The sequence below is a fragment of the Sinocyclocheilus grahami genome, unplaced genomic scaffold (assembly GCF_001515645.1).
Source record: "Sinocyclocheilus grahami isolate Dianchi unplaced genomic scaffold, SAMN03320097.WGS_v1.1 scaffold8.1, whole genome shotgun sequence".
NCBI lineage: Eukaryota > Metazoa > Chordata > Actinopteri > Cypriniformes > Cyprinidae > Sinocyclocheilus > Sinocyclocheilus grahami.
Window position 1 is genome coordinate 3,425,119 of NW_015505187.1, and position 14,792 is coordinate 3,439,910.

At 36.5% G+C, this 14,792-nt stretch overlaps 1 protein-coding gene across 1 annotated transcript in view; it reads right to left on the reverse strand.

Moving 5' to 3' along the window:
• LOC107591114 (PRKC apoptosis WT1 regulator protein-like) overlaps positions 1-14,792 on the reverse strand; it is an 80,241-nt gene that overhangs the window by 18,596 nt on the left and 46,853 nt on the right. Inside the window, exons 3-4 of the mRNA XM_016280160.1 lie at positions 4,539-4,567; positions 2,708-2,730 (exon numbers count right to left, since the gene is read on the reverse strand). Coding sequence (XP_016135646.1) covers positions 2,708-2,730; positions 4,539-4,567 — 52 coding nt within the window. The remainder of the gene's footprint in view (positions 1-2,707; positions 2,731-4,538; positions 4,568-14,792) is intronic.

The window sequence follows — 14,792 nt, forward strand, 5'->3', positions numbered from 1 at the left end:
AAAGACACACATATTTTTATATATATATATATATATATATATATATATATATATATATATATATATATATATAAATATTAGATATTAGATGGAGCATCTAAATGAATAGGCCTACATATTACCTTCCCTTTGAACATATCAAATACAGCACACAACAAACTAAAAGTTGTCATGCTTATTAACACTGAAAAACATTTTCGAACAGTGTGCCTAGTTCGTGACTCACAGCTGGCGGTGCCACGCACCTCTAATGGAGATGTCTCCTTAAAAGCTTAAATAAAAAAAAAATTAAAACAGGTGCACGCTTTTTCACTCTGTGTTCTGGTTACAAAAGATGCCTCGCTAAAACATCTTTTCACACATTTTTCTCCCTTCAAACGAGACCTCAACCTTTTTCCAACATAATGGCTTGGAAAGTGTCATTTATTTCGTAGGAGCGGAAATAAGAAAACTCAAGTAGTAAATTATCAGAGTATGAAAAGCCTTTTTATGGCACAGTAGAAGGCATTAGAGCAATGCGCTTTCATTAGCGAGGAGAACATACCTGCTTCTTACAGGACTGTGCCTTGGGACATCGCTGTGCAGCTAGTCAAAAAAGGGGGGAGTGGGGTTGGGGAAGAATATCGGTCTTTTCCCATTTGTTTCACTCTCCCAATCTTTCTCGCTCTTTGCTTAGGCCAGACGCTCTGGGAATATTCATGTGGAACTTATTTTAACCAGCTTCATCTCAGTAATTACATATGTGGAAGACTTGGAGAGGATTCCTTCATAATATTTCACTCATTCGGCTGATAACCCTTTCCCGGGAATCAAATTATTGGACCTTCTTTTCGCTTCAGAGTGTTGTTCTGAGCTAGGCCTGTCTGTACATTCCACAAAAGCGGGAAGAAAAGAACTGGCAATGAATCAGAGAAAGGCTCATGTGTGTGGTCTTTTTTTCTCACCTGCCCGAGGATTTGCAGATTTATGAACTCCCTGTATTTTCCATGCTCCCTGAAATTGTATGTAATGTTAAAGATTTCATGTGTATCAAAAATTAGATGCACTGACTCAAACGATGGTGTGAGAATGGGGCGCCCAATCGATGAAGGACTGAGAATAAGCTGTAAACCTGAACTTTTTCGATTCCAATTGGTGACGTTGATGGTGCGGAAATGATATGCCTTAAACAAAATATCTAAAATTCTGTTGAAAAACAAGAAAGCTAGTCTCATCCAGAGAATCATCAGGATACATCTCTTAAAGGAGATCATGAAATCAAAACCTTGTCTATTTATTTTCATAATAATAACATCACAGTTTCTTCAGGGAAATTCCTACAGCACTTAAGAGTTACTGAAGTCAAGTAAAGTCAGGTTTATTAGATTAGCGCTTTTTACAATACACATTGTTTCACAGCAGCTTTACAGATTGTGACATATCAATTTCTTGTTTTAGGAAATAATAATTAATATAATTCATTTCTTTAGTCCTTTAGACAGAATTACGTGTGGAATAAACAGACAATGTGCATTATGCATAATTAATGCTTCATCTGTGTGTAATTCAGTTGGAGAGGCAAAACAGAAGCTAAATGCAGTTTCATGTTGTTGTGAAGCATGCGTTAAGATCTACAGTGTGCGTTTGCAGCTACTCTCAATTTGAAAGAGGACAGAGCCCTAGTCAAAACAACTTGTCATTTTACATTTCAAACATTTACATTTCACAGCTACCAAAAACAGAATTCAGAAATGTTCTTGAAATTGCTGTGAAATCAGCTGTGAAAGTGACAAACGCAACACTAGCACCGCAGAAATATCCTGCTCTGGCTGAAACTAGCTTCAATCGCCTCTCTCTTCTAAAGGTTTTTACATTTTCTAACCACAGACGGGCTGAAGGGAGCTCTAGCCCACATAACATTATCATCCACGGAGGTCTGGTTGGGCGACGATCGCTCGGGCGCAGAAAAACCATTTGCCAGCTCAAATGTTCTCCACAGTTATTCCCAGAGTGTCTCTCTTTTGACAGACGGCCGTTCTAATCCTCCAGCTAATGAGGAGGTACGGTGAAGTGCTTCATCTAATGAGGAGATTCAGGTCAAATGTACAGAATGGAGCCGATGTGCAACCGACCAGCCTAATGCTCATGGACCCAAACTATTTAGCTAAGACCAGCATCATTATTAATATTATTATTGCTCATTCTTAGGGTTAGAGATCTGAAGAAAACCCGAAGAGTAACTCTTCCCACAAATTTGTGGTATGGACATGAATGTTATCTCAAATTGTGTGCTTTCTTTGAAGTGATTGAACTTTCCTAGTACATTATAATTATGGATCTGAGCCGTGTCTAGGGACCTTTCGGGTGGGCTCTTTTTCCTTCTTCTTCTTCATCTTGATGGCAAAGAAACCACCTAGCAATGCTCTGGCAACAATCTAGCATAGTAGCGACGAGAAATTTTCTTCAGAAAATGTGAAACTGTAGTTTAAAAAAAATGCATTTGCCCTGATATTTTTCAAAGATGACGCATCTATTGTTATTCAACACTGAAGACGACAGAAATAATAGTAATAAAGGAAACCCTAAAGGAAAAGGTCCAGTAATACGTCCAGATGAGGTGTGTGATGTATTTCGCCGTGGCTCTATCAGTATAGTGTAGTCTGAATCTGATCGACTCTGAGAACGGAGCAGATGTCCAATCTGAATGTTCATGTCCTGGGAATGTAACCGCCACTCTGTTGCATTAGTCCCCTGTGGAGAGGAAACAGGAGGAGGCAGAGGTAATGATCTGCTCCTGGAAACCCGACAGGGGGCTTTGTGTGTATGAGAGAGAGAGAGGGCCGGAAGTCAACTCTAAATATGTTGGCCACACTAGCTGGCCGCAGATTTAATTCATTTCGTGTTCATTCCTCAAGAATAAACTTTTGGTTAGGACTCAAATAACCATTAGACATATTTTACTTGTCTCCGAAACACTAATTATCTGCAACGGAACATCATTAATTTAATGTTTATGGCTAGCTCCTCCTTTTGTTCTATGAGCGTGTTCGTTGTGGTTTCTGCTGCCGGTTCTGCCATCTACCTGTCATGCCGGCTGTGGCAGAGCCCAGCGTGTTGGAGTGCAAGTATCAGGGCAGAAAGATGGGCGACTAATCAAACGGCCAGACTGAGCTTCAGATGGGCTTTTGTCTGCATCACCATGGATCCACAATGCACTGGCACTTTCTGTGCAAAATGAGTCCAAGCCATTGTAAACAGGGAGGTCTGATTCATTTTAGTGAATCGGTTTGTTCATTTAAATGAACTAGTTCAAATGTCTGGATGGTTTTTTACACTTCTATGTGACATCCAGCTGGCAGGATGTTGAGGTGTTCTGAGTGGTTGTTAGCATCTTGTTATGCCATTGCTAGAATGTTATGGGTGGGTGGTTGTTTTGCTGTTACTAGAGTCCACCATGATATTCTGGTCACTAGACATGGTTAGGGTTCCCACATAAAAAAAAAACTGTCCGCTGATCATTTGCCATGTGAAAAATCAAACCTCTAGTTGCTCTTCAATGAGATGCACCATTTGAGAAACCATTCATGTGTGCAGCACAAGCGCTGCAGGATGAAAAATATTCTCGTAGCTTCATAAAATTAAGGTTGAACCACTGATGTCACATGGACGATGTCCTTACTACGTTTTTGGGCCTTGAATGTGTCAGTTCCATTGCTGTCTATGCAGGGTCAGAAAACTCAGATTTCATCAAAAATGTCTTAATTTGTGTTCCGAAGATAAACATCTTAAGGGTTTGGAACGACATGAGGGTGAGTAATTAATGACAGAATTTTCATTTTTGGGTGAACTATTCCTTTAAATACAGATAATACCACTATTTACCTCACAGATTTACTTTTAAATTTATCCCTTACAGTTGAATTAATTACTTAAGCATTTTAAGAATCAGTTCAAAAGAACAATTGGTGCTTGAATCTCAACTCAACTGCTGCAACCTGTATAAAAAATTTAATGTGACATTTGGAAATGTTTAAGAAAAATTGCCATTGTTGGGGCAGGAAGTGTTAACATGAGAGGTGACACAGGGTCATGCTGGATATTTCTTTGTCAAAGTCACTCAGTGTTTGGGTCTGCAGTGAGTTTTAAGTTTGAACTTCCTAGAACTTTTCTCTTAATTATGTATGCTCAGCTGGATACAAACAGTCCACTTGTATCATTCAAGTGGAAACAAATTCAGGCCTGCCAACTGAGAGAATGAAAGCAACTGGCGTTCTTACAGTGGCTCTGAAAAATTAGTCCAGTTAAGCCATGCTGTCATTTCACAGGCTTTAAATCCCTTTCTTCTGACAAGACACTTCTTTTTCAGCAGTTTTGCGAAGGCAAATTTCCAAGCCAGGAGAATACTTTTTACATCTGACAGAAGCCACCAGATGAGTGAATGGTCCAGAGTTGCGGTCAGCGGCTAAAACGGTTTAATCCCTTCGATCTCCCTCTGCGCAATGCAGTGCTGAAAAGACATATCTTACCCGCTGACAGATATTAGATGCAGTCAGACTCACCTCTTATGACTTCTGGATCTCGGAGTGTCCTGAAAAATAAAACAGAGGCATAAAAATGAGAATAACCTATAGGTTTAATGGAAAAAGAGATAGACCTATATACAGTTACACAAACACAAGCAACAAGCCTCCCAATAGTTTCTGTTGGCCTTTGAACGGTATGACTCACTCTATTCATACGCCCCTTTCTGAGGTACCAAAGCTAAACCAGACAAAAAAAATAAATCAGAAAACAATAAATCCAGGCGCTATAACTCAAACAGAGCTGAACCTTATGGTTGTGTTTGCTTCAAAGAAACAAGTTCCATCAAACTCTCACTAAAGGGTTATATCTATCCAACTGTCATACAAAACAGTTTCAGACCCATATGTTCCAGGAACACAAAGTTTGGCTATTCATAATGTTTAGGTACATGTTTTTCTTTTTTTTTTTACAACAATCAGATTTTACTAATCATTCCTCTCAAAGCCTCTCGAAATAGTGTTTGGCTGAAGCAAGATGTTGGCAATCTAATTCCACACCACCACCACAATATCATCATCTCTTTATACACAAAGCTCTAGGAGAACGTATAAAGTTTCAACCATCATAAAACATATTTCAGAGGCAAAATCCTTTTTTAATGTCTTTGCATCTGTCTGGTGGTTCTTGGCCTGATTTTGTTGAGAAATTAAATGTTCAAGCAAAATAACCTGTGCGGGTTTCAACAGACACATCACACAAGATCTTTGAACAATGCTGTACTGTACCTTGAAAATCTATCCAAAAATATGTTCTTACTATCTATTTCTGGTCTTATTGTGAATGATTTATCACTGCCTAGAAAATAATGTTTGTCTTCATAATCTAGCCCCTGCTTTTAATCACCTGTGATATAATTAAAATTTTTCATGAGCTAATCATCAAAATCAAGTCCCATCCTACATCTTTCCTCATTTATTATAATTTCACTCAGAAATACGTCACATTACAGAAGTAAAATGGCTTGTGAATGCTTATAAACATCAGAGTATGTGAGCGGAGCTTCCCTCAGCTTCGCCATAGTAGAGACGTTGCACAGACAAGTAAGCTAAGCGAGTTAAGCAGTCATTTAATATGGACTTGGGCTAATTGTAGTGTTCCATTAAACCATGTTAAAACTATTCTTCTAGTATTATGCATTTATTTTTCGTTTAATATAATTTCTGAACAGAACTTTGATTTTTCAAGCATAGTGAAATAATTTAGCCGCGGAGCGGTGTTTCTGATTATTGGAGCAAGGAGTGGAGTGGGAGCGGGAAATGGTGAACCCGGAGCGGAGCTGGAGGGGAGTGATTATTGAATGCTTGGAGCGCAGAGGGGAAATTGTTGCCGCTCCACTCCGCTCACATACTCTGATAAACATGCAGAGCCTAATGGTAATTTGGTGATACAGAGTGCTAAATTACTCAAAATAACTACTGTTTGTATAGCTGGAACCATTAACCTTAAAAAAATAGGCATTTTGGTCATCACAGACGAAAAGTAAGAGCAAAGAAACAGAACAAAAAGTGTGTGTGAGAAAGAGAGATGAGGGAGGTTAACTGAAATGGAGAAAGCAAATATATTCATTGTATTCAGCCCATTTCTCTTCTGATAAATTTCACATTGCTTAGGAATTCATAGCTGTTTGCGATGATGGGCTTTGTGATTTTGACAGCCAATTTAAAAAGGTAAGATCTCAGGATCTCAGAAGGCCAGTCTAATAAAGTCCGGCACAGGCCTGCTCTGGCATTCTGAAGCTGTGCTCATGTGCCCTAAATCTTTCCTGCTTTATGCGATAAACATTCAAATCCTTCCAGAGACAAGTGGCCCAAGCCTGTTGCCTGTACACAATTCATATTTACCCACATAGGCCTTGTAAGATTAAATACGAACGCTGAAATCCTCAAGCTTACCGAGCAAAAAAAAAAACCTTTGAGAATTCCAGCTGTTGAGCAGCGTTTTAAAGGAAACTGCATCTAATTGCACTATGCAAATTCTGCTTTGCCCCATAACACTTCTAACAGGCGCTTTTGTCAGGTGAAAATTACACTGCCACCATCTCATCGCTCTTATTGCTAGGGTCAGCGCGGTGTCGCATGGGAAATCCCTCCCAGCGTATCTAACATCTTCACACGAGAAGTGCTAATTAAAAATGCAAATGAGCATGAACACTTTGGTTCAGAATTAACCCAATATTGTCACGCAGATGTTCTGACCAAAATGTTAATAAGTGTAAAGTTATATGTCTCAAACCTTACCGAGTTTCCCACCTAGACACCTTTTCGCAATTTCATTTGCACGTTTAAATGCACCTATGATACCAAGGAAGCCGTTTCTGTCCATGATTTTTGTCCATTGATTACTGATGTCTAGGTAGGCAGCTCACTAGGTTTTTGAGGCACTGATGCACAGATGGAGCTGAATTTTCCAGCGATACACTGTTACATTGGCGCCACACTGGAGCGAGATGATCCCGTGGAATGTTCCATACGGTTCTGCGAGTTCTAGTGGTTCTCCGGTATCAGAGTGTTTTCCTTATATGGCAGAAGAGAAGAAAGGTAAAGCGCAGCTTAAGCAGAAGCAGATGGAGGCCTCGAGCTGATCAGGACTTCATTTCAGAAGAGAGAGAAGCAGCAAAACAACACACACACAGCACCAGAAGGGAAATGCTTGTCCCAGCTAGGGATGTTCATTTCGGTTATTTTTCCTAACCGACAACCGACGTTCATTAAATGGTTCTTAACCGTTAACCGACAAGATTATTTTAAATTAGAATTGAATTAAATTAGAAAGGATAAGTGTCTGTGACCCGTTAAAAATACAAAAATTTGTTTACCGGGGATTAATTTTACATGCGCAAAAAGCAGCAAACAACAGAACATGAGGATTCACATGGTCATCATATCACATCACGCACCTGCAACGCTTCTGCGAGTGGAGAAAAACATAATAAAGCTAGGCTATATATAAACAAATAAATAGGCCTATACGAGAAATATATCTTTACTTAAATAATAAATTAAGAAAATGAAAGAAAAACTGTAACAAGTAGCCTAGTATGCAGAGTTTCGGTTCATTTTTGTGCTGCGCGAAAGGAAACCAGACGGCAGAAAGCGGCATCCTATTTTTCTTTAGGCTTATTTTACAAAAGCACAAAGATTTGTTTTAATTGTGAATGTACACAAACAAAGGCAAACCTTTTACAATTCCGATTATCTTTATGACTAAAAGGTGTAGTTGTTTCCACTGTTAGAAGGAAAAAATTAAAATGATTGTTTGCTCTTGCTCTTGAGCAATCTACGCTCTTGATTGATTTGCTTTGACTGTTCTGACGATTTGTGCTACCCTGTCAGATTTTGCTACCTCCCATTAAAACAGATGGTAGCATAATTCGATAGCGAAAAGTGCTACCTAGGGCTGGGCGATATAGCTAAAAAATTTATCAACTATATAATGTTTCATATCGTTCGGTATCGATAATTGACATTTTTTATAACCTTTTTTAAAACAAAGAGCAATAGAATTTTTTTTTACACTTAACCACTGTATTTTTAAGTTAACTCAATTTATTGAGACAAACAACACTTTTTTTTTTTAACAGTCAAAAACAAAATAAAAATTAAACAAATATCTCATTTCTAATGTTATATATGCAGATTAAATAGGTTAAACTTTTGGCTTGTCTCCCGAGGCCACAGGAGGGCGCAATGAGCAAAATAATGCAGCACATTAAATTGTCAACGCAAGGAAGTAACTGTCTATAAAAAAAAACATGCATTACGTCTAAATTAACTCATATAAATCAAATATAATTTCGTAAATTGCATAAACAATTATGAACAAAACAGCATCATGTATTTATGTATTGTTTAATTCAAAGAGCCGAATCGCCCATCACATAGATTGCCTTTAAAAATACCGGGGATTAATTTTACATGCGCAAAAAGCAGCAAACAACAGAACATGAGGATTCACATGGTCATCATATCACATCACGCACCTGCAACGCTTCTGCGAGTGGAGAAAAACATAATAAAGCTAGGCTATATATAAACAAATAAATAGGCCTATACGAGAAATATATCTTTACTTAAATAATAAATTAAGAAAATGAAAGAAAAACTGTAACAAGTAGCCTAGTATGCAGAGTTTCGGTTCATTTTTGTGCTGCGCGAAAGGAAACCAGACGGCAGAAAGCGGCATCCTATTTTTCTTTAGGCTTATTTTACAAAAGCACAAAGATTTGTTTTAATTGTGAATGTACACAAACAAAGGCAAACCTTTTACAATTCCGATTATCTTTATGACTAAAAGGTGTAGTTGTTTCCACTGTTAGAAGGAAAAAATTAAAATGATTGTTTGCTCTTGCTCTTGAGCAATCTACGCTCTTGATTGATTTGCTTTGACTGTTCTGACGATTTGTGCTACCCTGTCAGATTTTGCTACCTCCCATTAAAACAGATGGTAGCATAATTCGATAGCGAAAAGTGCTACCTAGGGCTGGGCGATATAGCTAAAAAATTTATCAACTATATAATGTTTCATATCGTTCGGTATCGATAATTGACATTTTTTATAACCTTTTTTAAAACAAAGAGCAATAGAATTTTTTTTTACCTTAACCACTGTATTTTTAAGTTAACTCAATTTATTGAGACAAACAACACTTTTTTTTTTTAACAGTCAAAAACAAAATAAAAATTAAACAAATATCTCATTTCTAATGTTATATATGCAGATTAAATAGGTTAAACTTTTGGCTTGTCTCCCGAGGCCACAGGAGGGCGCAATGAGCAAAATAATGCAGCACATTAAATTGTCAACGCAAGGAAGTAACTGTCTATAAAAAAAAACATGCATTACGTCTAAATTAACTCATATAAATCAAATATAATTTCGTAAATTGCATAAACAATTATGAACAAAACAGCATCATGTATTTATGTATTGTTTAATTCAAAGAGCCGAATCGCCCATCACATAGATTGCCTTTAAAAACATGAGACACAGTGAAAAGGAATAAACCTCCACAAATTTGCGATGCGTTTTCTAAAAGTTTAAACTGTTTTAGCTTTGCATGGCTGTCTACATCTCTTGTGTGAGAGAGATGTGAGTGCAGCAGTCATATTTGTCAGTCTAGAAAATGCGCTGAATATGCGTTCTGTGTGAATGGCTTGGTTTCGGTTTTAACCTAATCAAGATCTTCTAGGCATTATATATTATATATTTTGAATGAATAACGCAGCAACTGCGCGTCATGTGGGCTAGACTAACAAAACATGAAACTACAACGTCACTTACATCATCATCACCGCATCTCGTGCTCCACTGATGACGCTCCCTGACGCACATCTAACATTGGATTGTACTATTTTTGCATTCTAATGCAAATGTTTATTTTAAATTAGACTAATAATCATTCTTTACTCACAATCTCCTCATCACAGGCAGGCACAGCACTCATGTTCGTGTTTGTGTGTGCTGTCTGCGTCACTCAAAGCACATGCCTATATCGTGCACTATATCGAAAAAATTTTATATCGTTCTCGAAGAAGGTGTACCGTCGATAAATATCAATACCGTTTTATCGCCCAGGCCTAGTGCTACCTATCAGATTTTGCTTCCAGCATGATATTAATAAGGTGTGAGGCTTTATTAACATGTACACCTACACCTACCCCAACCCTAAACCTACCCTTACAGTAGGATAAATACAGTGTTGGTAGCAAAATCTGATAGGTAGCATTATTTGTCAGAACACCGGCGCCGCATGCGCACACAGTTAAGCATTGCTACCTTGACAATGCAGCCTGTTCATTATCATAATAAAATACAGTCAAACATATGGGGGAAAAAAAACACACTGCTCAGTTTAAATATGTAGTAAAATCTGTGCCATTAAGTGTTATCACCGTACCGCCGTGATGTTATGCAAAACATTTTGTTTTACGTGGATATTGGAACGCGAGTGAAGTAGGCTACATAAACAATCATTTGCATTCAAATACATTGCGAATACGGAAACATTTGATTTTGTGTCGAATGAGAGAACCAATGTTGGTTTCAGTTTCGTTTTAGTCTAAATGAATTATATTGCTATAGCTTCTTATATTTTTAATTCTTGTTCTTTTCTAAATACTGTTAATTGAAAGGATTTGTTGTGGAGTGAGGGAAACTAAAATAGCCTAGCTATGTTTACAGTGTTTATTATAATGTTTGTAAACATTTCGCATCGGCATTAGGCCTATTTCTGAATGAAATAATAAAATGCGACATACGCAAATTATGTTTTTTTTCCCTCTAATAAACAATTTTTTTTTATAGGCGTATAGCGTATTTTAACCATGCAGAAAATCTTTTTAAATATTTTGATAAATTGCTGGGGAAAAAAAACTTTTAAAAGACGTTTTAAACCGTTTAACTGATTGTATTAATCGGTCAAAATTCTATATGGTCGGTTAACGGTTAACCGGCTAAAATGAACATCTCTAGTCCCAGCATAAAAATATCTAGGAATAATACTCATAAAGCTATGATCTTTTAATTTACTGCGTCCCTAAATTACCAGCGACTTTGAACAGACTGTACGGTGAATATCCAGAGACACACCATGTGCATCCAACCCTGTAATCGGTGAACCTGAGAGCTGTCAGGCATCATATTAATATTGTAGAAAGCTTGTAGATTATGACCACGTCCAGTGGGAGGTCAAGAGAGCAGTGAAATATGGCGTGGAATTCCACAAAAGCCATTCCAAGCAATTGATAAATGCAGCAGCACATTTTTGAGGCACTCTACGCTCACGTGTCTGACAAGGATGCGTAAATCTGCCATCTGCGCTAAACGTGATGTGTAGAAAAACTGAGGACATAATGTTACATTTGTCATCTCACGTAATATGAGGGAACACTCTGAAACCAGTGTAATGTACTTGATGATTTTTGAATAAGATACATGTAAGAAAAAGAAAGTGCAAGTTTCTGTATCAGGTTTTTATGTTCAGTTACTAAATATAACGGGAGAAGATGAAAAAATGAGGAAATTTACGCAAAAGTGAGGAAGACTTGACAGTCGACAGTCAAAAAGGTTTTTTGAATGGGTTTTTGTTTAAATGCTGGAAATAGGGTCTGTGGTTAATACATACAGACCTTATTTTGTTTTTATGTTTTTACTTCTCTTGAAAAAGTTAGTTGCTAACAAACAGCTAAATTGGACTACAGAGGTTGTCGGGGACATTAATCATCATCATGCCGAGCAGGTAAACTCGTCTATTCACTAATCCACTTTTACATCCTCATTGTGTTCAAAATCATGCTCTTGCAAAGGATTCAAACTCAAACTTTCAGGGAAAAGGTTTTTTAAATAGGCTAAATATCAAAAGAGCTGTCAGAAACTTTATGGTGGTGAAGTTCAAGTCATTTGACTGTGGTGTAGTTTGTTTAAACCCTATGTTTAGCTTTAGGCCTACTTCTAGTTATTGTATTTAGGCTTCAAAATTCATAAAAGTTCTGATCATTTGTGAAAATGATCATAATGAGCCAAACATGTAACAATCATAAACTTTTGTCGGTCACAGCTTTTTGTCAGAGAAAAATAGGGTGAGGCTAACTTCTGGTTTGGCTTACAAAAATACATAATCACTGCAGCACACTATGTTGACATTAACGCATAGTAAAAATGTGTAATGGATCATTTCTAGTATCTAAATTACATGTATCCTAACACTTTGATACCATATTGGTAAAAAATTGCTTTGCCATCAGTTTGATAAATAAAATGGCGAAATAAGCAGAAACTTTTCAGTGCAACGATTTGATTTGTGTTGGGTTATTTGTGCTGTCAGTAAGAGTATATATATATATACATTGTAAAAAAAAAAAATTCTGTAAAATTGATGGTAAAAAAAAAAAACTGCAGCTGTGGTTGCCGGAATTTTACCATAAAAAATACGATAGCAACATTTTAGGTTTTACGGTTTTAACTTAAATTTACAGTTAAATACCGTAATTTCATTAACTGAAATAATGTTAATATAACAACCTATTGAAGTACTGAAATCTGTTTTGTACCTTTGTAATACACTGATAACCACCAAATGCAGACGGTGATGAGAAAGTCACATGATGAACCAAAGCCCATCACAAGCACCTTTTAAATAATAACATATATAGAAGGTGCACAGTATATTCACACAAACACGAAACACCATCATGGTAACGCACATGAAACTAAAATAATGCAATAAACATTCATTTAACAACATTAGGTGTAACACACAACCCTAATATACAAAACTGATAAGAAAAAATTAAGAAACCGTTATTTCAACAAAAAAAACATAAAATTTGAAATTCTGGGAATGTCAATTTACGGTTATTCACTAAATTATACAGTCTTTTTCACTTCCAAAAAAAAAAAAGCTACAGGTATACTACCGTAAAATTACATGCAATGTCCAATACAGTTTTTCACTGTATATAGTAGGGGAATTTACCATTAACCATTTAACAGGTTTTTACTGTAGCATTTTTACAGTATTTTATCGTTAAATTCACGGTCTTTTTTTTTACAGTGTATTGTAAGGATGTGACGAGATCTCATGGCACGAGATCTCGTAAGATCTGACTGGTCTCGCGAGAACGTGACGATATCCTCGCAAAACAATTTGCTGTGTTTACATTAGAGTTGCACGATTAATCGTTTAAAGATTGCGATCTCGATTCAGACACCCACGCAATCTTATTCCTGAATGACAACGATTCAGCTATGTCTATTACGACTGTTGCACATAACGAGTGTCAGGAGCTTGACAATCACATTTCGTCGCTGCCCATGTTAATGAATCATTCATGCTGCTGCTGATCCAGAAGGAGCAACACAAACAGTCTTTTCAACCACACATCATTATTTCTGTGTTACAGACATTTTAAATAACATAAGTATTGGGATAAAAAAATTATAGTTTGGATATAAACACTTATTCTCAACAGTAGCGATCAAAATGAAAGTATCTTAACACGTGTGTGTATTGTAACGCTTATCCTCTTCTGCCAGGAGGTGGCGACAACTGCCCGTTTAAAAAAAGTATTTGTCATTGAATCATTCATTCAGGATATTCCAATTGTGAAACAGGTCTTTATGAATTGAGACACTGACTTTGTTCAAATGAATATATATTTTAAAAAGACTTAAGCAATGAACATTTTGTCAGAACCACTAGTAAATTACGTTATTTTGTTTAGTTTCTAATCTTTTTTTTCTTCAGAATCGTGATCTCCAATTTATATATAAAAAACATGATTCTCAATTTATCCAGAATCGTGCAGCTCTAGTTTACATGTTGTTTATTGCTGCATATAATTAATTAATACAGAAGTTTAATTTCATAAAGTACAAGTTGATTTCAAAATGCACGTAAATTTTTTGCATTTTGTGTTTTTCAGTTGAATAAAAGACTATTTTTCCCTATATATTTCATCATTGAGGATTTCTTTAAAAAAGTCTAAAAATCTCGTCTCGTCTCTTGTCTTGTCTCGTCTCGTGGGATAAGTGTCTCGTCACACCCCTAGCGTATTGTATACAGAACTGGGTAGATTACTTACAAATTGTAGTTCATTACTTATTACAGAATACATGATGAAAACTCGAGTCAGTAATCTAGGTTACTCATTTTAGGTAATGTATTTTATATAGTCAAAGCTAAATGTTATGACACAAATTTAAATGAAATTAAAAGAGAAAGAGAATTTAAGAGAGAAAAAAGAATTAGGGAGAATCGATGCATTATGAATGATTACCTCCATTGTGGGAACGATATGTAATACTGTAATCCATAAAAAAGTAGCTAACTGTAATCTGATTATGAGCATTATAAAATTAACATACTCTAATTTTGAGTACATGATTTTTGGAATTTGATTACATAATTCAAAACATGTAAGCAGATACTACCTAGCTCTGATTATATATTGCATATATTGTATATCACTCTTGGCCAATGAAATTAGAGGACTAGAACTAACCGTTATGTAATAACCTACATATAAAATGAGCTGTGTCCAATACAACAGAGGCCAACATCTGGAGAACTGTGGGTTGGCATGGACTGCTGAACATGACCAGGATCAACAGAAACACATGTGACCACTCACATTCTCACGGCTCGGGCAGTAATAGGTTTCTTTATTTAAACATAATTATCAATCTTACTGAAGCACATTTCAATGGCTTTTCAGAGAAGCACTTTTCAC